Below are 25,324 nucleotides of genomic sequence, written 5' to 3' on the forward strand. Positions count from 1 at the left end.
CCATTTCTCTGTGTTTCTAGAGTTTGAAAATAGGAGGTAGGACGAAAAATGCAACAAAAATGATAATTGAAGGACCGTTTTGTTCTGTTTTAAAAGGGCAGGACCAATTTCGTGAGTAGGCCAAAACACAAGGACCAAAAGTGTAATTAAGCCTTAAAGATAATATTGTTACAAACGGGTGCATGATAATAAATAGTGGGACCAGCTAATAACGCGGCCTCTCCTGCCAAGACATGAGCAACCTCATCTGCTTGTCTCCGAATAAACTCCACCCGAGAGTTTGTGAATTTTGTGGAAAAAATGCCGCGACATGTTTTAATAACGTTACCGAACTCAGAAACATCATCCTTACTCGCGTAAAAAGCCATCTGTATTGTTCGAGAGTCCACTTCATAGTCTACATTATCAAAGTGCATGCCACTCAACCATTCCAAAGCATGATAGCCCAAGGCTTCGCCGACATCAACCGCATGAACAGCTGCAAAATTCATGGTTTTGGCGAGCACAAAAGTTCCCTCTTCGTCTCTGACACACATGCCAATTCCTGTTCTGTTTAGGGAATGAGAGAAACTTGCATCAATATTGCATTTGAGTCTCCCGCAAGAGGGACACTGCCACTTCACCGGAACAGGTGCTGTTATGGGAACACAGCAGTAGAAGGAATAGCAGACTGATACGTTTCACGCACAGTGACCTGTTCGTGATGAGAAGAAGCTTGCCGCGACAAAAAGATTGGTTAGCGTGTTGCCATTCTTCTACGAGCACATACAAGCATTGTCCACAACCATAGCACATGACTCATTCTTGCTCTCCCGTATCCTCAAATTACGGTGCTTTCAAAGACTCCAAAACACCGCTGCAAGTCGCTGTTTGTGTTCTACGGAGAGCATACTCAGCAACTGAAACAATATCATCTTCCGTGTCTGCAGTTTGGACAGTAACAGCAATTTCCTGTGACAACCCTGCCATACTCCAAGCCTGTACCGCAAAAGGACAAATAGACATGACATGAACCATATTCTTATGTGCAGAATTGCAGCTCACACAATTGGTTGGACAATGGACTCCTTTATCTTGCAACCGTACACGAGTTGGGAGGCAACCGCGACACATGTGCCAAACCAAATTTTTCACCTTTGGAGGAACCTTTAATTTCCAAATAGCTGACCAATCGCCCGGTTTATGGAGATGAGACGTGCCAAGCATAATGTATTGCTACCATATACTTGCAACATTATCCCTTAAAGTTAGTGTCTTGTCAATTTTTACATATACTAATAAAAATTGAAAGAATATTTAGTTAGTTTTGTCTTGTCATTTTTCATGATATGTATGAATTGGTTCATGAAAGTCTTCAAATTTTAAAAAGTTCAAACATGAATCAATTCATAACATGTGAGAATCAATCCATGAAGTTTATCCATTTTAAAAATGTGACATAATCCATAATGTTATGATCAAGACCTTTAACCACAATTTCAACCTTTAGAATGAGTTTGATGGTGTTTCTATGATTGCCTTGTGTTGTGGTATTATGTATCCTATGAGCGTTATAACACCGATAAAATCATTCTACGTATTCTTAAAATGTATACACAAATGGTATAGGTCCTAAGTGTATAGATTGACCCTTAAGAGTGTTTAGTTTAGTGGATGAGAATTATTAGACCCCTAAGTATCTTAATCAAAATATCATATTTTTAACTTATATCGTGTGCGCAACACATGTCATCACCGCACACAATTTCTATGTTTCAAATTCGCGTGCACAGAGTTTATGTGTTTTTGTTCATGCTAGCGACGAAGATTCTTGCGTACACAGAGTTGGCATGTTTTTGAAATTTGTACTATGTCGCTTCGCTTATGCGAATAGTTCAGCCGCGTGTGCGTAGCAACATAAAGCTGATCTTTTGTTTTCCTTGGACATATTCATTCTCATTCTCAACCTGAATCCCTTCCTCTCAACTCTGAAACCCTCAACATCCTTTATGCAAATATCTACTGCCATTATAACAAGCTTTCAATTTTCCTTTTCTGTTCATTTGTTTATTTGGATATGAAGTTTTTTTTTTCTTTCTCTTTTGGCTCTGTGCCATTGTACTAGGTGTGGTTTATAAAGTCAATGATGAAGATGTTGCAAGAAGAGAATAATTTGAAGAATCCTACTTTTGTAAGACTTTACATAAAGCATAATTTCATATGAAAATGGTTTACCATGTTTATACTTGCATTGTTACCACTGCCTCAAGTGACTTGATAAGGAGAATCCTACTTTTGAAAGATTTTATATATGCATAGAAGATATTAGTATACAGGATGTGAGAGACGCTTGTCGCTTCCTTATCATGAGGAGGTGAATTACTTCCTCTGCCGTTGTCACCACTGCCTCCATGGTGATGAGAGGGAGGCCCCTGCCTGCTCATGGACCTGAGTGTTTTTCGGACTTGAAGATCCTTTTTTCTTAGATCTATGCTTCTTGGGACAATCATGGTGACTATAACAAGGGTGGGGTTAGGAAAACAATTTTTGCACCAAACAGAATCGTCTCGTGGGCAAAGGACAATAAGAAGATTATGAAATTAAGCTTCTTAGAGAGCAGTTCATATTCATTTCATAATCAATCTGAAATTGTAGAGTACTTTCTACAGAAAATATGAAGATCAAGACCTTATTCAAATTAAAATTTATAGTCATATATTTGTCATGCTTCATTGCAGTATTCTTTAAAAGTACTCACAGTTGAATATATATGCCGCTATCTGAAGGTAAACCTTTTGAATCAATTGATAACAATGAATAATTGACACTTTCAATTTCAAGATAGCAAATTTTGTTATAATGCTTCTTGTTGATACAAACCACTCTTAGAATCAAATTCTACCAGAAACTTTCATCGTCTATGCAGTAGGTTGTTGTTTGTTTTCCAACAAAAGAAAATATAAATTGTCTGCATGTAGTTTTTTTTTTTTTTTTGACAATAAAAGACTTAATTCATTTCATTAATGAGAATATCGACGAAAATAAGGAAACTAGCTATGGACAAAGGCGCCCGTGCTAAGTGCTAACACATGAGTAATTGGCTTGTCTCCTAATAAACTCAACCTTAGAGTTTCTACCATGAAGTACGTTCTCTTTACAATCGCGAATAATATCACTAAGCTCCAACAACCTACTAGGTTCTTACTTTGCAACGTATCGACATGGACTTCGAATCCAATTCAAAGTCCACATTCTCTAGCCTGCAGATCTTTGATCCACTCAATAGCCAAAACAAGACCAACCTGCCTCTCCAATTGTGACATCAATGATTGATTGCAGCCATTGCGTTTTAGCAAGAACGAAACTACCTGGATCGTCTCGGATGCAAATGCCAACACCAACCTTATTGTGGTTCTCTAAAAAATCGCCATCTATGTTGCATTTGTACCGGCCTGATGAGGTTTTTTCCAAGACAGCGCTGAAGTAGTTGAATGCTGCGCACTGCTACCTGCAGTTGAGTTGCTGCCACTGCGGATTTTTTGAGCGTTAGACCAGTTAGTAATTAGTAATTAAAGTTATTGCTTGCTCACAAACAGAAGTTCGTGTTTCAACTTCCTTATTCCATATTTTATTGTTTCGCTGTTTCCAAATGCTCCATATTATCACCATGAACAAATCCTTGCTCAGACTTTACAACACAGAGAAAACTAGTTCTACAACAGACAGAGTATGTGATATAGTTTGCTGAATAAGGTTCCAGAGGCCAAATCTATCCCAACACTGCTCACTATTCTGACGAAGGAAAAATACATGTCCAGTGTCTTCGACACCGTTATCACAAAGAACACAGTTTTGAGGACAGTCCACACCTTTATCACAAAGTCGAACTCGAGTTGGTAAATGTGCCACATTAAACTTTTAACCTTCAGATGGGATCCTAACTTCCTTCAACTCGCAGATGATTCGACTCAATAACCTCTTCAACACAAAAGTGATATGCGCTTCAGACCGAATACTGCCCATTCCTTTCATACTTCCAGATAATGCGATTGTTTCGGACAAAACTGAAGAGGAGTCTGCAGAACTGGACTTGCTGCCTCATTACCAAGCAGTCCGATAACAAGTCTGGAATCCCATTCCTTTCTATTGGCTTGCAAAAGGTCTGCTACTGTGATATCAACCAGCTCCGGGTTTAATAAAGGTGTCTGCATAATTCTGCAACCAGAAGTCCAGAACCAATACTCCACCTGTGGCCTGCACGCACACTGAACTTGGCACTCCAAATGCTATGCTAAACGTAACTAGGATTATACCCGATGCCTGAGTCAAGAAAGTTACTTTTTGAAAAGTATTAAGCTTTAACTAATCTTGTAATCAAGCTATTTGAAAGCATCACAAATTTCCACGTTTGTTTTCCACGCATAGCAAACCTATCATAGATGGTAAGCCTAGGTACTTACCGGTACCTAACACTTGTTGAGCTCCCAAAATGTTTGCAACCGAGTCTTTTGACATTAATATGAACATTCTGACTAAAATTTCAGACTTTTGGAGGTTAATAGCTTGACCAGACGCACTTTCCTAGGTGGCTAGGATATTTGTCATTGTCATAGCCTCATGATCCGACGCTTAAAAACAGGGAAAGCAATCATCAGCAATAAGGAGGTGGGAGATAATTGGCGCATTTCCAAACATGTAGTTATCAACTTTTATTGCTGCAGTTTTAAAATTAATGGTTGACTGCTCATTTTGCCATGGCATTATTGCTTTGCAATTTGATTTGTTACTTAATTATTTCTGAGGTTTTTTTTTTTACTTCCAATTGTAGTTATTTGATTTTCAACTGTCTAAGATTTCTGGTCTCTAACAAAATCTGTGTTTTAACATTTTGATGTTGTTTTGCTTTGGTATATCCTCCAGCGATACCCTTCGTCGATTAATATATGTTTGGCTTATATAGCCATAAATTGAAGTGATTAATATACCATGTATGTATGCTTTGAAATTTTACACCACTACAATCTTAACTCGTTTATTGCACAGGTCTAGAACTAGTACGATCATACAAGTCAAAGTTAATAAAATCTGTGGCATAAGGGATAAAATCAAAAAGATAAACCTGGTTAGCTACTAAGATCATGAATTAGCTAGGACTCCAAAATTTAAATAAATTATTGACGAGAAAGTAAATCATACAACAGCAAGATATATATCACCAGCAAAAGATTTATAAACAAGTCAATTAAAACCATGAACAGTAAAGTTAAGAGCCTGCACTCTCACATGAGTCAAGCTTACAAGCAGGCAAGCAGCAATAGTTGAAAATCCTAAACTCTGCCACCTTTTATGTAAAATATTTGTAGATTTTGACAATTTTTTTATTGAGACATTATTAGATGTTCAAATTCAAACCTCTACTAAATGATAAAGAAACTCTAACATATAAAAAAAAAAGTTAGAGAAGGGATTAAGAGCATCTCAAAGCATTTCAATGCTTAATTAGAAAAATATCTTGCATGCTTGCAGAACAAACAACTAGATTGGACCCTCATTCAGAGATAGGAAACAGAGAAATCCAAGATTTGTTGTGACCAATGTAGTTAGGATTGAGATCCCACGTAGGGTAGGACGGCCGGTGAAGGAACGTAAATACGAGGAACATAACATGGTTTGTATGTTGGATCGGTAGGTTGTTGATAGAGTTGAGAGAAATAATAAGATAAAATAGAGGAAAAACACAAGAACCAAGCAAAAAAACAGAGAAAATAGAGGAAAAACAGAGGAAAACAGAGCAAAAACGAACCAGAGTAAAGTCGAAGCACATGTGAGGTGTCCCAGACGTAGAATCGCACGATCCTACGAGCCAGTGCTCGATCCTGGCTATATTGGTTGTGACTATAAGATCCAAACTTGAAGCTAATGTGACACCTCTACAAAAACCATTTCTGCTACAACCTTATTCAGAGATAGGACTTATATCCACACAGAATTTCATCTCTAGTAGCCACTTAAGAGAAGTTCCATTTCTGCTACATTACCTCTATAAAATCTCAACAACAGAAAAGTATCTAGAGATAGAATTTTTTTAAGTACCTACTAACTAAGATAAAAGAAAGTGATGATAAAATTAAGATAAGAAAGCAACAACAGCAGTAAAATAACAATGAACAACAGCCATAAATTATATATGCTTACTAACATAGTACAAACAATTTAATAAACCAATGCACACAATCACTTCATTCAAATTATGATACAGTGTTCATTAACAAGTAGAGAAGACAATATTAGATTTCTGTATAATGTATCAAACATAAACAATACTGGCAATTTATACAAAATACCAAGTCTTCTACGAAATAGAAAACTTTTGGCAATCACTATCATACTGTCATGACATAAATAATAGTAAAAGATTAAACCAAGTATAGGAATTTTATGTATCAAACATTTGAAACAAAATACCAAACCTTCTATGAAATAGAAAACTTTTGAGAATCATTGATTGTCATAACATACTCTTTTTATGAATGGTATTGCGTTTCGAGAATCCACTCCGGAGGTGGCCAGAACAAGTTGAAGTAGTCAGGATAATGAGACAAAGGAGAAAGCCTTTGTTCGTCCAAGTCAAAAACACACATCCCACATCGCATGTTATCAAAAGGGATGAACGCATCGTCAATAAAGACGACACAATTCCCTTTGACAACAGATAAATCAGAAGCAGAAGCAGAAAACGAACATCCATTCCCCAAGAACAAAACCCTATTCCCTAAGCTCTTCGACCTCCATTCCTTCTTTCTCTCATTAAGCCTAAACACCTTCAGTTTTAGACCTTTTTCGCCAGGGAACCCAAAACAATGCGAGTCACAGATGTCCACTAGCAACAACTCACCTTCACACTCTACCAAGAATTTCATATCCCCTCCATTCACATATTCAGCCACTAACTCAACACTATAGTCCAATCCAAACGCAACTGTCCTACCAATTTTATTAACCGCATAAAACCGCTCTTTAAACACGCAGATGTCTAGAAAGTACGTTGACATGCATGGGATCAACGTCCAATGCTTTTCACTGCAGTGGAACAATACTGGATGACCGTTTTGGTTCAACGTGCCGAGAGCAACAGTTTCTTTGTTTTTCCCATGTTGCATAATAGCAACTACCTTTTTTCCCATACCATGCCCTAAAGGTGTCGGATCCTGACGATGTATCTTCAACTGATATAGTTCAAATTGCGATAGTAATTCCTTAGACCGTTCTAAAACGGTCTTGTCTTCATTATATCTTCCCATAACAACGTCGGCTCCTAAACGAACGACAGAGAATTTCTTCAAGTCGAGGACATGAGGGAAATGATAAGGGGAAGAGTCAACTGATCGGAGCGGGTGGAAGAGTTGAGTTTCTCGGCATGAGTTTTTCGCAATTCTGATCAACCAAGGACGGAGGGTTTGTTGTTGTTCTTGTTGAGGTGGTTTGATGAGGAAGATGTTGTGTTTGGAGAGGTAACAAGAGAGTGATGAAGTGTGAAAATGGGGTAACTTGAAGGGTAAACTGTGATTTGGTATGAAAAAGCGCCATGTTGAACAAACTGATCGAAAACGAATGATATCGGCTTCGTTGTCGAGTCGTGAAGATATCAGAAGGAGAAGATCCTTATGGAGTGTAGACCAGTCTGCCGCCATGGCCATCGATACTTCTCTTCTTTTCTCCTTACTTTCCTTTTCCATCGTAAGAATGCGAAAAAGAAACCCTAATTAAGAAACTGTTGCACATAGGGATTAATTTTTTAAATAGTCATTGACCGAAAAAAATAAAATTGAAAAAACCTAAGTACAAAAAAACAACAAATTGAAAAAACCTAGGTGGAGTTTGTTTCCTGGCAAATTCTAATGTACATAAAAAAAAATTTAAGTGTATTGGTACATCAAAATTAATAATAAAATGAGTTATTTTTTGAAGAAAAAAATTATTTAATAATTAAATTTTATTTAGCAAAAATTTCGACGAAATAAAATTTATTTGTATGAATTTTTATGATTTATAATTTAGAATTTTGATTATTTTTTACAATTACATGTAAAAAAAGTTAGTATGACTTTTACAATGAAACGATATTTTTTGTTATGAAATGATATTTTCTAAAATATAAATACCAGCAAATAACTCCTTATTTTATAAAAATGATAGTTAATTTATAAATTTTTAAAATAAGAATACTAATACACCTTAACTTGCGAGTGTACGATAGAAATAATTTCCTTGTTTCGTATATTCTCAAATAAATTATTCCTGATTTCATCATCAAATCCATAATTTTAGTTTTATGAAAATTAGTTTTGACAAAAATTAATTTTATGAAAATTAGTTATAATAAAAATGGAATATTTTGGCATAAAAATGGAAAACAAAATCGCAATATTTGAAGGAGAAACAATGGCAATGAAACAGAACACGTGTCGATAAAAAGTCAAAACTCCATGATAAATAAATGAAAAAAAGGGTTTAGCATAGGTTGTTAGTGAAAGTGTTAAATCTCTTTCTTCTTCCCATGTTTGGGTGAGTGAACGAACTCAACAAAATGTTGCGAAGCATAGAAACCACTCATCACCTCACCGTCAGAACCACTTCACTCCTTCGTTCTTTCCTCTTCTCATCTCCTTCACCAAACACTTCTTCTTATTCTTCTTCTTTCACTTTCAAAACATTCACCACTCTCTCTAAACCACAATCACAATCTCACTCTTTTCTTCTTCAACAACGAGAACACGCTTCTTCCTTCATCACTCGTCGTTTTCATTTCGCTTCTTCCGTTAAACGCCGCGTTTCATCATCGTCGTTTCCTGCACTTGATTGGAACGACGCCGTTTCATGCTCTGAGGTTGATGTTGATGCTGATAATGTTAATCATGATGGAACAATTGATCATGATTCTAAACCTGCAATTCCTGTTAGAGCTTTCTTCTTCTCCACCAGGTACATAATTGTTTTTTGTTTTTTTTTTTTTAAATTATTGTGTTGATTTCAATTTTAAATTGGAACTAATACAAATTGTGTTAATTTCAATTTTAAATTATTTAACCTTTTATTTCTGGTTTGGAAATTTTCACCCAAAATTCGTGTGTTTTTGTTCTGTTACTGTCATTAGATTTGTAAAACTTTTGTTTGGAATAACAAAATTGACGAAAAAATGTTTTCAAAAACATAATTTTAAATCAATCAATATTTTTAGTGTGAGTTACAGGAATGCCTATGCCTAAGCTTTCATGTACTCGATTTGTAAACCTGTAAGAGGTTACATAGTATGAAAAATAATTTAGAGTAAACCATCAAATTCGTCCCTGACTTTGTAAGACCAGTGGCGGAGCCAGAAATTTGGGGTGGCCGGCTGGCCGCCATCAAAATAAACTAAAATATATAATCAAACTCAGGAAGTGAGTAAAGACTTGGATTTTGGTTAATGTAGTTAGGATTACTCAAAAACCAATGATAGGATTTTGTAATATGTTTAGAAAAGTGAATTGAAACAAATTTAACACTAACGGTACACAAAATATGAGCATCACATTTTCAATTTTTCACTAACAAAAACCAATGATAGACACAAATTAACACTAATAGTATATAAAATCTTAGCATCACAGTTTCAATTTGACACTAACTTCGGTTTCTATTTCCCTTCCCTTTTTTTCCCCTTCAGTTTAAATTTCACACAAAATCTGATAAAAATTGAAGGTGAAAGCAAATTAAAAACCAAATTCATTAACAAATAAAAGAAAATAAAATAAAATCAGTATCAAACAAAATGAAATTGAATCAGAATCAATAGCTTACAGTTATTCAGTTAGGGTTTGTGTGTTTGTGACGAGAGATGGAGAGGATGAAGTCTGAACTGAAAACGATACAGAGGGAGGGTGTGGTAGCGGTGATGGATGGAGGAGGAGGAGGCATCACGGTCGCACGGTGAAGGATGGAGGAGGATGAGGTGTTGCTGCTCTCTAGAGAGAAGAAGGAGGAGGAATTGCGGTTCAGAAAGGAAAAAATGAAAGTGGTAATTATAATTTTCATTGTAACTCAAGGACAATGTAGTAATTTCCAGCATATAAAAAAATAAAAAAAAATAAAATTAATGGGGTGGCGGTGGCTCCCCCTTGCCACCCCCTGGCTCCGCCACTGTGTAAGACACTCTTAAATAGGTCCATGAAATTATGAATATTTCAAAAACGTCCTCGACTCTGGCAAATTTTTCTCATATTAGTCATTTATAGTAATGTTGATGTATATATCTCACTTTCATTTTGGATGTAGTGTTGATTTAAAAAGCTTGGTGGAGCAGAACAAACCAAACTTTGTCACACCATCATCAAGGATGACTAATTATGTAGTTCTCAAGTTTGGCAATCTTGGCGATTCCAAGGTATGTCTCTATTGGGCTATCCTACTGCTGCCCCCATTATATACCCATGTTCTGCCATGTTTTCTTTATTTTATATTGTTTTGTTCTTATGAACATGCTATCTAGGAAGTTCTATATATGTCCTGTAAGATGAGGAGTGAATAAAGATATAAGTATTTTAGGGATAATTCATAATCCGATAATCGGGCGATGACAGTTTGAAACATGTAAGCGCATTCAATCTTCACTTTCTTTTAATTCAATTCGAAATAAAGAGCGATATTATAGAAATTTAATGACCTCAAATAACTACTGGTTAGTTATCATTTCTCTTTTATTGATCAAAAATACCATGAGACCAAGCTCGTGCCTTAGGGATATAATGTATATATGGATATCGTTCCTTTAGTTTGAGGTTTAGACTAGAAAGCATGGATATGACACCATGCGAGGCATGAATATGATATAATCCAGACATGTAGATTTGACAAGCTTTGAATGTTACGAGACATAACACAACTATAATATATTACTTGAAAACTTTATAAAATTATATGATTAGAAATCTTAAATCAAAATAGAGAATCAATGTTTTATATGCTACGATTTTACTAATTATCATGTCATTCCCATCTGACTTCAGGCCCGTAGAAAATTGATGAAATGTGTTAGCTTCCTCAACGGCTCAACCTCCTTCCCCTGCTCTCTTTAATTTGTGTCTATGATTGCTTTCTTCTTAAAATTATTTGTTGTCTTGGTTTTAAATTACTCCTTTAACCTGACTACAAACAACAAAGCTGACAATAATCATTCTTACAAACATATTTTTCAGATTTGTTCAATAAAGTCAATTAGCATCATTTCAACATTGTAGTTCACTGTCTTTACATTGTATGCTATAACCATTTCCTCTTTCAGTTTTTTAACCTTTCCCAGGCTGTTATATATGTGAAAAGGTTTCATCCACTGGATGATTCAAATGAATTGTCTGCCTCTTTCTCAACTGTTGCATATAATTTTGAAGTCATAGGTCTGTTGATACTAATTGCAAAAAGCTTTTTGTTTCAGGGTCCTGGTTCTTCTTTCTTGAATGGAACAAATGGCTGTTACATGGTAGTTTTTCAGTATGGCTCCATTGTATTGTTTAATGTCCTTGAACATGAGGTTGATGGCTATTTGAAAATTGTTAGGAAGCATGCATCTGGTTTGCTTCCTGAAATGAGAAAGGATGGTGAGTTCTTCTGTCTAATTTGAATTTGAAAAGTATTCCAGTTTTTCACCCATGATCAGATCCACAGTAGATTTATAATTATTGCTGCCACACCTACAAATAGTCAAAAGCAGACTACAATACCAAACGTTTGCCACACTGTCCATTAAGCTTCAATGGCTTGAGCTGAGCTTTGCAACTATCTATTTTCACATTGATGGGTGGCATTTGTGTACAGCTGCAGTCTGCACATTTACATTGCGAACATAACTGCTGATATTGATGAAACTAAAATTTTGGGGTATTGTGCTGCTATTTGGTGCATATGATTGGTTTAACACTTGCATATTATGTAGATTTCTTTGGGTTAGCAGTTTATTTGGGTAATGATGGGATAAGTTTATATGACTGGCTTCTATCTCATTAGAAGCATGTGTCCTTTTTAAGATTGCTTTTCTGACAGATCTGCTGTTGGAATGGAAGCTTTCTCCATTGATGTTTTCACTTTTATTTTTTGAAATAGATGTAGTTTATAATTTTTTTTTATCTTATGGAGGATTCTTGCCCTCCAATCGGCAAACATTTTTGTATTAATGAACTTCTTTGTTATTTGTAAAAATGGAGCTGGGAAGGTTTAATAGTTTTGGCAATGGGTTAAATATATTTTTGGTCCTTACAAAATTGGAACCTTCTAAGTTTTTAGTCCTTACTTGATTTTAATAGTATTTTTAGTCCCTAGATTTTTTTCTACACGTAGTTTTAGTCTGCTAAAACCAAATTTGTTTAATTATCCTTGAACTATTACATTTTTTAACGGGTTTTTGCATACATGTTTAGAATATTATAAAAAGTTTATCCGCAAAAAATAAGTTTAAAATTTTATTTTTAGGTCCAAATTTTGTTACATTTATCTTGAACTTTTGGCTTCTAAAAAATTCATATTTAATTCATCTCACATTAAAAAAACTAAATTTTGTAAAATAAACCTTTTATAATGTTCTGAAATTGTCTGCAAAAAATCTTTCAAATATTGAAGTGTTTAAAGATAATTAAACAAAATTAGTTTTAGCAGGGCTAAAACTGCATGCAGAATATTTGTTTAGGGACTAGAAAACCTAAAAAATATATTATAAAGAGAAGGGGTCGAATTACATTAGTATAACATTTGAATGGTGTTACACTGTTCTATAACTTTTATCCAGGAGACCTGTATTACAAAACTCAATGCTGAGTAAAATTTGTATATCATATAGATCATCTCCGTAAATTTTTACATAATTATGGAACTATTTGATATGTCAAGATTTTAATATTGTTTAAGAAAAGCACTTGAAACATTAATCTTGACGCACCTCAACAACTTATCAAACAATTTCAGATTTACTTAAAAATTTACAGAGATGATCTATATGACATAAAATATACATCCAACTGTCAGCTTTATAATACATGAATCCTGTAAAAAGTTATTGAGTGGTGTAACACTACTTAAGTGTTACACCATTGTAATTTAATCCCTCCTCATGTTATAAATAACATTTAGTTTAACGTCTCATTGTTTTTGTGTTGTTCATGATTTACCAAACAAGACACCAGACAAAGAGTTAGGCTGCGAGTCAAATGTTTGTCCTGTGCTGTCCTACTTTTCTCGTACCGTGGTGTATCAAACACACCCTAAGAGAACTCATTATGACATGGCATTGTTGTTGTAGTATTCTGCCAAACTCAGTAATACACTGGAACAAGTATCATGTTATTCTTTGCTTAATTGCTATTTTGCTATCTCCTATAATTCCTGTAGAAATGTTTCACATTTGTGATTCCTATTTTTGAGCTATAAGTTAAGTCTCCTCTTTGTGTAAGAGTTAGTTTCAACTTTCAGTCGCATTTCAATGTCTTTTATTTTGTGTAGGAGTTAGTAATACACTGAAGAAATATGTTGCATTTTTATTTTGTATGGAAATCTTTCTTTTCTTTTAAGCATATGCCTCGAAAGATATTTTTGCAGTTCTTACACTGTTTTGTGATCGATTTCTGATTGTTTTGGAATCTAGCAAGACCAAGTAGGGCTTTCTTTTCAACTTTTTGTAGTGTCCTAAACTCTGATCTTTCTTGGAACTTCGACCTTTTTAAAAGGATATGATTGCTTGTCTTTTAGAGTTGTTTCCAGTACATCCTTATCGTGGGAAATTCCGCATTCCTTACGGTCCACCTATAGCTGTCTAATTGCGGCATTTGGGTTACATTCATGAAAGCCTCCATGACATTCATTGTGTTGGGTGTGAAGGGGCAGACTTAGTCTCACATTGCCTAGAGATATTGCTTTTGTAGTGTTTATAAAGCTTGAGCAGCCCTCACCTTACAAGCCGGTTTTTGTAAGGTTGAGGTAGGTCCTGCCCCAATTCCAAGATAGTATCAGAGCCTATCCTAGGTCTGTTGTTGGGCTTCCCGCATCATCCACGCTTCATGCCAATCGGGGCCCGGGCATGAGGGGGTGTGTGTTGGAAATTCCTCCTTCACTGTGGTCCGCCCCTAGCCGTCAAATTGCGGAATTTGGGTTTTCTTCATTGCAGCCACCAACACCTTCGATGTGTTGGGTGTGAAAGGGTGGATTTAGTCCCACATTGCCTAGAGATATGACCTATGTAGTGTATATAAAGCTTGAGCAGTCATCCCTTACAAGCTGGTTATGTAAAGGTTGAGTTAGTCACAACCCAAATTCCACAACACTTACTTTGTCCCCTCATTCATTCCTCCACTTCATTCATTGAATAGGAGTAATTTTCTTCTTAATAAACTCGTTTGCAGGGTTTTAAGCTGCATAAGGCTTGTTTTTGTAATATGTGTATAATGTATTCTTCTTAATAAATTCGTTTGCAGGGTTTTAAGCTGCATAAGGCTTGTTTTTGTAATATGTGTGTAATGTATTCTTCTTAATAAACTCGTTTGCAGGGTTTTAAGCTTCATAAGGCTTGTTTTTGTAATATGTGTGTAATGTATTGTGCTTGCACGGATTCTGTTCCTCATCTATTTTTACAGGTTCATAGATCCTCTTGGGTGTGTCTTAGGTCCTTGAACAAATCATTGATATGTGTTTTGGTAGAAACAAAGACTAAATTTTTGCATTGAAGTGTGATCTATGCTACAATTTAGTGTATACAGTTGGAGCTGAACTCTTGCTTGTGTACCGAGGTTTCCTTGCACATCAATAGATTTTAGATAAATTTGGGTGTTTAGCATGTACTAGTTTCCTAGAACAAGCCCTCTTTAGTGGTCTCTGATAGATATTGGTTCAATACCAAACAGATTTGGAACAATTTCTGATATTTATTGATACAAACAGAATTATAGTACAGAGAATAACACAGAAATCACACATAATAACACTAGGATAATTGTTCTCCAAGATTTCGAGAGCCTTGGCCTCTCCCTTTCCCAAATGTTCGAGAGTTGGGTCTCTCCCAATAACCACTCAATAACTTCCAGACAATCCTCTTACGTCTGACCCTTCTCCTATTTATCCTTAAAACACACAACTGACTCAATTAATAAAACACAACTGACACAACACAAATAAAACAAAACATAACTTTCCTACAATAACTGCATGACAGAATAGAAACCACAAGTCTAACAGTCTCATTAACAATTTTTTTAAGGGATTTGGAATCTTAGCTTGTCCTATTTATTTCTTCTTTTCTTTTTCCGGTTTTCTTGGGCTGTGGTATTGAATAATTTTGAACTTTTATAAATGCATCAACATATATGCCCTTATCCTTCTATGTAAAAGCTTGTAGGCTTTGAGTAAATATTTTTCCTTGTGGGTGTAGCTTTGTTGTGATCCAAGTGATCGAGGACACAAGGAATATTGTTTTTTGGGAATTTTATGTTTATATGTGCGACGAAATCAATCAAACATCTTCACTTTTCCTTCAATTCAAAACCATGGGTTTTGAACTTATAGTTTTTGTAGATATGCCATTGCCATTTAATTTTGATAACTTCATTTATTGATTATTGGTAAGGTTTCCGCTATTTCAGAATGTTTTATAGGTTAATGCGGTTTTACGCAATTTGATTTTTCTCTGTTTTTTGAGGGTTTAGAGTATGAAGTAAAAGAAAAACCAGCTTTGAGTACATGGATGCAAGGAGGACTGGATTACATAATGTTACAATACTTGGATGTTGATGGAATTCGAACTATTGGTAGTGTACTAGGACAAAGTATTGCTCTTGATTACTATGGCCGGCAGGTATGTTCTGGATATGAGTTAGGATTCTCTGATATTTGGATATACTGGTGACGTTCCTCAAAGGGTTTAATAGTCTCATTCCACTTGTATTCTAGGTTGATGGAATGGTTGCAGAATTTACAGACATAAATCGTGAGATGGAAGCGACTGGAAAATTTAAGATGCAAAGGAAAAAACTTTTTCAGTTGGTGGGCAAGGCAAATTCAAATCTTGCTGATGTGATTCTAAAGCTCGGATTATTTGAGAGGTAAGAGTTCTGTTCGTGGTAACACGTAGTCTGTTGAAGTTGGAAAGAGGAATTGTACTTGTTACTAGTTTCAGATCATTTTGACTGACTTGTGTAGTTTGAATATTTCCAAAGGTAACTTTGCAAGAATAAATATTTAATTAAGGGACTATACACATTTTCTTCTTAGTTTCATCTTTTCTTACCGATTTGTTACACATAACCCCCAACACCTGTGTTTGGATAGTAGTTAAAACGTAGTTTGTGTTTAGCTTTTAATATGTATAGTCGCATATGCAGTTAACATGAGCTCCAGGACTTTTGAAATTGTTAATTATCTAATTTTCCATTGTTTTAATGTGGTGAAAAATCATGTGTCCCAGAAGTACATCAGAACACTCCTAAATAACAATTTATTCGTCAAAACTTTTCATCTTCGATCCCTAGTCTTGGAATTACAATTTACAATGGCCGTGCATGCTTACTGTTGTTGCTATAGTTGAGATTATCATTAATGTCTTCCAATGATTTGCTCTTGCCTGATGCCAGCAAAATCTCATTGAAATCCTAACTTGCGTGAATGAGTCAGTGAGTTGCACTGTTTGGTAGAAGAGGGTAGAGTACAATAGTAATGTAATCAATGTTGGTAAACATAATGACAAAAGGAAAATAAGGTGTTTGTGTGTGTGTTTAACTTTCTTTCAGTTGGATCATACTGGTTATATACAATCAGACTTGACAATAGTCAGATACCAAATATTATATGTCTCTTTCAACTTAGAAAGTTTTAAATGGTGTTTACAGATCAGATATCGCTTGGAAAGATGCCAAATATGGTCAGATATGGGAGTATCTCAGGGACGAATTTGAGTTAACTCAGAGATTTGCAAGTCTTGATTTCAAGTTGAAATTTGTGGAGGTTAAATTTCTAGCTTGGAAACATATATAAATTCTCACTTCATTCTCTATTCGGACATCTCTACAAGTTTATCTCTTTGTTTATAACTTTTTGCCTTTTTAATTTTACAGCACAATATTCGATTTCTACAAGAAATTCTTCAAAACAGGAAATCTGATTTCCTTGAGTGGCTCATTATTGCATTGATTGGTGCTGAAATTCTGCTGTCTCTATATGACATTGTTCAAAGGTCTGCGATGAATCTTTAACAGCATTGTTTCTATTGGAACATTGTTATTTGGTATGAAAACACATGATATGTCAATGAATAAATCAGCGGAGGATAAGAGATTAGCGAGCAAGTATAACAAAACACGAGCAAAGTGATGAAACGATTATGGTTATATTGATGAAGCTTTGGTGCACAAAATTTCATCATATTTATTTTCCCTTTATGGTGGCATGTAAGACCAGTTTTTATTTTTTATTTTTTATTTTTTAAAGGTTGTAGCATAAGAGAACTTGGTGCTACTCATCAAGATTTTGGTGGCTCATGCTAATACATTCTAATATCTCATGTAAATAGCAATTTGAAACAAGTTTTACTCGGTTCTTTAGTAGTTTAGTTTGTATAATTACTATATATGCAATATAAAACTATACTGGCCTTGTTGAATATAATAACTATCTGTCTATTCTATTACATCAATAAATTATTTTGTTTAGTTTTTAGAAACTCATGATTTTATCATCTGCATTGTCCAGACTTTTCATCCAAATCTCAACCATTGAATTTGGACTGTATCTTGATCCAATTGCCGAGATTTGGTTGCATTGAGTTACAGATGCAATGGATCTGGGATTGATGTTGAATACCGATATTTGTTAGTAGTTTTTTTTGTTTTTGTTTTTTGTTTTTAACAGAAAACAAGAGCTTAACCAACTTGCTAGTGTTATTATTGAGGGGTTATTCCCCTGCAATTTTGAAGAGCTAATATAAGAGTAATAGGCAACTAAATCATGATTTACAATACACAGAAACTTTGCAGACAAATATGAAAAATTAAACCAAATTTCATACCCTAACAACCAATCCATCAACAACTTCCATATCCTAATATCCTAATACTGACAAAGGAAATGGAAGAAGCCATAGTCTTTCTTTCCATCCAGTTATGAATAATTTCTTCTACCATATAACACCCATTTCGACTAAGCGTGATTCTCATGATTGTCATGTCAAATACACAAATCTAAAGTGACATTTAACATTCAAACATACTACTTACACCGTGTTGTATAAGTAGTAGATACTCGAGTTCTTCATTCATTTTATAAGAGATTTGATCCTTGGATCCTCAAACTTCTTAACTGTGATTATACAAGAATTATACTTTCAAAGAGACGGTGGGGGTGGGAAAAGAAACATCCTCATTTATTTGATTTACTTGGATAATTACTATGTGATAATAAGAAAATTGCTCATCTCACATGTGAAATTGCTCATAAGCACCATTAAAATACCAAAATGCTCCCAACGGTAATTAACTAATGTTGGCTAACAGATGGTATTTAACTACCGTTGTGACAACAACAATTACATGTCGTTGCATTATGGCTTATGCCATAACTTCCACTCCCATTCTAAGACTTGTTCAAAATACTCCCACATGTAGAAACAAACAAAGAATTTCAAGGACAAAGAGAATGAACGGATAATTTCAGTTTTAGCAAAGAAATTTCAAATGTCTAATCAACGACATTATTCATATTAGGTAATGGTCTAACATCCTTGATTTGAAGCTTCTCAACGACTCTTAATGTACCGCCACTCTTCTTCAATGTCTCTCAAAACCTTGCCTATATAAGGAGTTGAAGATTGAAGAATAACAACAAGACTCTGCTATTTTAACCGTGCTCTCACTCTTATCAAAGTTTGGATCTTAGAAATTTTAAGTATTTGAGTATGTTCAGTTTTGTATTGTATACACCTCTGATTGTATATCAAGTGTAAGGACAAATTTGTTTATTTGTAAACTCTTAGAAGTCTCTTTCAGTTGTAATCGAGCATTTAAAAGTCTCTTTCAATTATGATTAGGCATGGCAACAAAACCCGTGCCCATGGGTACCCGCCCAAAGCAACCCCGATTTGACGGGTTTTCCCCGATTTGACTAGGTTTGGGTATGGGTTCGGGTTTTCCCCGATTACAAAATACGGGTATGGGACGGATAACGGGGATATATGTATCCACCCCAAACCCTACCCGAATGTAGAAAGGTCATATTTTTGTTTTTGTTTAGGGGGTTGATAATGATATGCCATGTTATTTGGTTTGATAATTGTCATGATATAAGAATTTTCATTGATAGTTAAAGGATCAACCGAATTAATCGATAAGGAAATGTTAAAATGAGCGCAAATTGTTGGATAATGCATTACAACATTACCATTGAAGCTTAAAAAAACTTTTTTTTTACTAAAAAAATTGATACATTACGAGGACGGAGATGAGGCGGGAATACCTGAACTCATTGCTCTTGTGTTTGAACATTGAGTTCATCATTATTGTCTTCATGAATAGGTAACATTGAAGATGAAGATGAAGACTCGTTAGAAGGTTCAATTGGAAATTCATCGGAACGACATTCTTTGCGAAGAAAGTTATGAAGTGCTGCACATGCCAACACAAGTTCTGCTTGTGTCTTAAACAAAAATGGAGGTGTTGACTTAAAAATTGTGAAACGCGATTTAAAAATACCAAATATTCTCTCAACCACATTCCTTAAAGACGCATGCCGAAGATTGAATAACTCCTTTTCATTTTCAGGGTCATTACCTGTGACCTGCAAAATCTTGTAGATGATATCGCACACCTCGATGTGGAGCTAAAAATTTGCGTCGATTAGCAAATCCGCAATCCACCAGAAAATATTTACCTAATTAAATTTAAAATACATATAAAATAAGTATGAAAGTGAAAGAAAAAAAACATCATTATAATTTAAAAATTAATTACTTACCGTGGGGCACTTTTAGTCCATTCTTCCTTTTCAAAGCATCATTTAGCAACTTGGAATCATGGGCTGAACCCTCCCACCCGCTGAGAACGTACATGAACTCCAAATCAAAATTACAAGCAGCTAATACATTTTGTGATATCCTTCCATGACGATCACGATAACTGCTTACATCTCGTCCTCTTACCAATGTAGGAATATGTGTACCATCAATAGCTCCAATGCAATCCTAAAAGTGTGTTCATATATAACCATAAAAAAATATTATTATAATAAAGATGATTATATTTACAATTCTCTTATAATTAGATAACGATCACATACCTTGAAGTAAGGATAAAATCTTGTGCTTTCCCTTATTTTTGCAGGCACACTTGAGGTTGGTTTAACCATCAAATTAGGTGCTATTGAGTTCAAAGCCTTCAAAATCTTGTGAAAATTTTCACTTGCAGCAAATTGTGATCGGCCAAATGTATTTCTAATTATACAATATCGAGCATTCTGACCGACAATCTGTAAGAACGACGCAAGCATTTCTTCAATACAAATAAATCTTGTATCCACTAAAGGTGTTTTTTCTTTTATAATCATGCATAAATTTCAGAATACATCAGGATACATTCTATATACTTGTCGAAAGATTTCAGAATCTCCATTCAATGATTTATGTATATAGTCATATCCCTTACACTTAATTTGCCGTCGAGTTAATGGACGTTCAACATGTTCACCACGCATCATATTCAAAAACTGATTTACCACGTGCATTAAAGCATGAATTGCCATCATATACATGTATATGGCTTCATACAATTCTTCATTTGTTTCTTCATCATCATCTTCGTCATCATCATCATCATCTATAGATTCAGTATCTATATCTTCACTCATTCCTTCATAATCAATTTCTTCGTCCTCTATGTCATTGCCATGATTATAAGACAATATTTAAGGTAGTATAAGAGTCAATGCAAAGTCATATTTAAAATACTATAATGAAAATATAATTAAATTTTAACCACATTAGTCTCACAAAACATATAGAACTAAATTCTTCAATCCAAATACAACCATTATAGTTCAACAAAAAAAAAAAAAAAGCAAACCAAATACTTTAACAAAAGTACAACCAAAATAGAAACCATACTATAGTTCAACAAAATCAAGATGTTCAAATAACACACAGATGATCAAATATTAATCGTCCCCTAACTTGAATTTTATCCAAGACAAGCGGTCTTCCGGTGACATCTTCAAGAAGAGGTCCTTATTTGCTTTAGACTTCATTAATTCAGCAATCTTGAAACGAGTTTTGTTATCTAAATTTGGAATATCTTTTATAATATCCTAAATATTATTCTTCAGCTCTCTATCCTTTTCTCTTTTCTCCATCATGTTAGACATCTTTTCAAAGTGCACAGCAATAGTCCCAATGCTAGAAGAAAGGTTTTCCATAGCAGGTCCTTGATTGTTGATCCCAACAACGCCAGAACTCCTTTCGTACTCGGATCTATTTCTCTTATGGCAATTTCGTTTTTCAATAGGAACCTCTGAATCTAAAGAAAAATAGGGTGGTGGAGTAGGTTGGTTAGGTGATGGAGGTTGGTACGGTGGTTCATAGCTATCTGGTGCTATGAATGTATCACTATTAGGATCATATGAAAACTCTTCCATTCCAAAACTTTCACTTTCTTGCTCAAAAGTTGTTGCATCAGTATCCTCAAGGTCTAATGCTATAAAATTATTCCCGCTAGACACTCCACCTCCAACAACAATCTTCAAATAATCATAATCAATCATACTTTTTCCTTGAAGATTTTTGTGAGATGGATGAGACTAAAAAACAAAAAAAATTCACTATTAATATACTATAAATATTACAAAAAAAAAAATAAAAAAAATCAATCATACATTTAAACGATTTTGAACTTAGCTCACCTTTAAGTAATTATTCCATACTTCTTCAGTAGCCGTGTAAGTCTTCGCAACGGAATCCCATCCAAAACCAGAGTTGTTACGCATAAACGTTGACATCTTGTTGTATTGATTTCTAAACCACTTCATTAGGCTCAAGTAATGATTATAAGTTTTATGTGATTCAGTTTTGGCATTGAGCTGAGGAAGGATAGCTCGCTCTACATTTTGTTTACTAAGGGACTCATTGGCATCACGTAACCCTCTATTTATAGCATCCACCAAGAGGTACAACAACTCATTAGTTTCCTCCATGATCCAAGCTACATAGCCATCTTTGTCCTTACCCTTCCCTCTATTATTTTCTTGTTGTGAATCCCCCATTTAATCACTAATATATATATATATATATATATATATATATATATATATATATATAACAAACTAGTTATTTCACAAGAACAGTTTTTGTTTCCTAATTACCAAAAGTATAGTAACTATATACCAATATATATATATATATATATATATATATATATATATATATATATATATATATATATATATATATATATATATTCAATAGGAGCAAAAAAAAAAAGTTTGAGTCTTAATTTGAGAACTATCAACAGTAGCAACTACATATGAGTTGTAAAATATCGTACCAATAAACAATTGATGATAAGGAACAAGTTGTAAGATTTTTCTCTTTGACAATTGACAAAACCAAACAAGAATAATAAACGAAAATCAAGTATCAAACAAGAATCAGACAAAAAAAAAATTAATCGAACAAAAAAAAACAAAGAATAGTAATCGACATGGAATTTTTTTTTACAAGAATCAAACAAAAAAACAAAAAAGAAAATAGAATCAGACACAAAAGAAATGGAAGTTGAAGAATTTGACACAGAAAAGAAAAACCTGACATGGAAGATGACGGCAGATAAGGGTTTGCAAGACAATGACAAAATCTCAAGGGTTTGTGTGAGATTGTTGGATGAGAGTATTATTTATATTTTTAACTAAAAAGTCTCACAAAATCCATTCCATCCAAGAATCCATCAAAATCTATAGACTTTTTAATACCAATAGACAATTCATAAGTCATGAGAAATCTCAATTGAATACCAACGGATTTTGTTGCCTTAAAAAAAAGTCATGTTTGTCTTGATTGAATACCACAAGATTTGTTTACATTTTATAAAAGTCTTGATTGAATACCACTAGACTTTTTCATTATAAAAAAGTCTTTTAAAATCCCTTGAAATCTCAATTCAATACACCCACTTAGTTTCCTTTTATATACATTTTGGGGGTTGTTAGCACTTTAGCTACACCCGTTTTAATAAAAAAAAAGGCTTAATTGCACTTTCCCCCCTATAGTTTGCCAATTGTGCGATTTTGCCCCCTATAGTTTTCCCTCTTTCTGATTTGATGGTCCCCCTTGCATCTGGCGCTGATGTGTCTGTTTTTATGTGCCATGTGTGTAAGTCAATTTTAAAAAAAAATTGGAATTTTCACATTTTTAGAAAAGGAGGCACGTGATGCTTCTCATACCCTCACAAAATCCTACCCCCCCCCCCCCCCCCCAAATCAGAATCTCTAACTTCTCAAAATCCCTAACATTCTCATCTTCTCTAATGGCTTCCCTTTGCAAACCCAATTGAAACCCTAATTATCTATACCATTCAATCGAAACCCTAATTATCTATACCATCTCCAATCCTTCCCTAATCACTGCATACAGAAACGAAAGTTAACCCTAATCTCAATGAAGACGAACAATCGTGGAAAGGCAAAGAATCGTGGAAAGGAAAAGAATCGTGGAAAGACGAACAACCATGGAAAGGCGAAGATGAAGGAGTCATGTGCGAAGAAGATGGATGATAGAAACGTGCATCATGCTTTCATGCCAGAGTATGTGTATTTATGGTTTATGGTTTACTGTATTTATTGTAAAATGGCTGAAAAAGTGTGTTTTTTTTTATTGTTTTTCTTTGTTGGTAAAAAATAACTCTTGTATTTGTTTACTATTTGTGTTGTTTACTGTATTTTTTGTTGTTTTCTGCAATACAACTAGGCCATTTGTCCATATGATAAAGATAAGATTCCATCATAAGAGAACTTTCACATTTGTGAGGGTATGAGAAGCATCATGTGCCTCCTTTTCTAAAACTGTGAAAATTCCAATTTTTTTTTTTTTTAAAAAAATTGACTTACACACATGGCACATAAAAACAGACACATCAGCGCCAGATGCAAGGGGTACCATCAAATCAGAAAGGGGGAAAATTATAGGGGGCAAAATTGCACGTTTTAAACTATGGGGTGCAAAATCGCACAATTGCGAAACTATAGGGGGGAAAAGTGCAATTAAGCCTAAAAAAAAATCCTTTGATAACTTTTAGGGGAAATTACAATGACCTCCCCTAAAGTTTTTTTAAATGTTACAAACACTCCCTTTTTTCAAAAATATACACTAACCTCCCCTATGTTTTCATCAAATAGACTAACACCTCCCTTTTACATTAACACTTTGTTTTTTCTGTTAAATCACAAAAATGTCTGAAATTACTGCACTCAAAATTGGGGGGATTTTTTCACTTGCATTTTGATTTTGGATTGGTTATTCAACATGTGAGTCAATAAATTGCAATGTATTTTAGAGATGGCTATTTCATGGTATGTCTGGTCCTCTTCACTTACATTTTTCTCTATCAAACACACGACTACAAAGTTCCACCACAAGCGATTTGAACAAAATTGATTAAGAAATTACCCTCACAAAAACTATTACTCCAACACCAAATTAGATTTAATAGTAAATTGTTATAATCAAGCCACCAAATAATAGGATTCTCCTCTTTTGTTACCCCTCTTTTGCTAGCCAATGCAGCAACAAAGAAAGAATATAGGACAAAAAAAAAAAGCAATTTTACTTGATATGAGTATCGAAGCAACATACCACAACCAAAATGTTTCTCAAGACCTGCATAAGGCATGATACTATACGTCAAAAAGCAAGAAAGAAAAACCAGACGAGAACAATGAAAACGATGTGTAGAAAGAACAACAACTCAAATGAAAAGAACGGCGACGCAAACAAGGAGAACGAAGGTGGAAAAACCAGACGAGAACATAGATTGAATGTCAATAGAAAAAAAAAAGTGAACTTCGACAACAAAAATGAGAAGTAAGGAAGATAAGACCACAAATGATCGATGAACACGATGAATGTCCACGAAAATGTGTAGTAAGACAAGAATGAAGAAGTTTAATACATGTTTTCTCCTCTAACGGCAAGCTAATAGACGAGACTTTACTTCAGATCGAAAGGGAATAGCAAAATCGGGACTCGTAAAATCGCAATCAAAATCAAAGGATTTTACTCAAGAACTTTTGTAAAATCGATATAGGAAAT

At 34.5% G+C, this 25,324-nt stretch overlaps 3 protein-coding genes and 1 pseudogene across 3 annotated transcripts; 1 reads left to right on the plus strand and 3 right to left on the minus strand.

Moving 5' to 3' along the window:
• Nucleotides 1-6,503: 6,503 nt before the first annotated feature.
• LOC25483210 (F-box protein SKIP23) lies at nucleotides 6,504-7,715 on the minus strand. Its single transcript, XM_013611865.2, has one exon. The coding sequence runs from the start codon at nucleotides 7,713-7,715 to the stop codon at nucleotides 6,504-6,506; it is 1,212 nt and encodes a 403-aa protein (XP_013467319.2).
• Nucleotides 7,716-8,454: 739 nt separating this feature from the next.
• LOC25483211 (protein RETARDED ROOT GROWTH-LIKE) lies at nucleotides 8,455-17,649 on the plus strand. Its single transcript, XM_013611866.3, has 7 exons — nucleotides 8,455-8,961; nucleotides 10,294-10,402; nucleotides 11,450-11,612; nucleotides 15,696-15,844; nucleotides 15,940-16,091; nucleotides 16,875-16,989; nucleotides 17,100-17,649. Exons 1-7 carry the CDS (start codon nucleotides 8,567-8,569, stop codon nucleotides 17,235-17,237), a joined length of 1,221 nt encoding a protein of 406 aa, XP_013467320.1. The 5' UTR covers nucleotides 8,455-8,566; the 3' UTR covers nucleotides 17,238-17,649.
• Nucleotides 17,650-19,497: 1,848 nt separating this feature from the next.
• LOC112418546 (uncharacterized) lies at nucleotides 19,498-20,877 on the minus strand (annotated as a pseudogene).
• A 456-nt stretch (nucleotides 20,878-21,333) lies between these two features.
• Nucleotides 21,334-22,284, minus strand: LOC25495622 (uncharacterized protein At2g29880). The gene is made up of 2 exons (XM_013595848.3): nucleotides 21,925-22,284; nucleotides 21,334-21,822 (listed from the first exon to the last, which is right to left on the minus strand). Exons 1-2 carry the CDS (start codon nucleotides 22,282-22,284, stop codon nucleotides 21,334-21,336), a joined length of 849 nt encoding a protein of 282 aa, XP_013451302.2.
• Nucleotides 22,285-25,324: the final 3,040 nt, after the last annotated feature.

Source organism: Medicago truncatula, chromosome 1 (genome assembly GCF_003473485.1).
Source record: "Medicago truncatula cultivar Jemalong A17 chromosome 1, MtrunA17r5.0-ANR, whole genome shotgun sequence".
NCBI lineage: Eukaryota > Viridiplantae > Streptophyta > Magnoliopsida > Fabales > Fabaceae > Medicago > Medicago truncatula.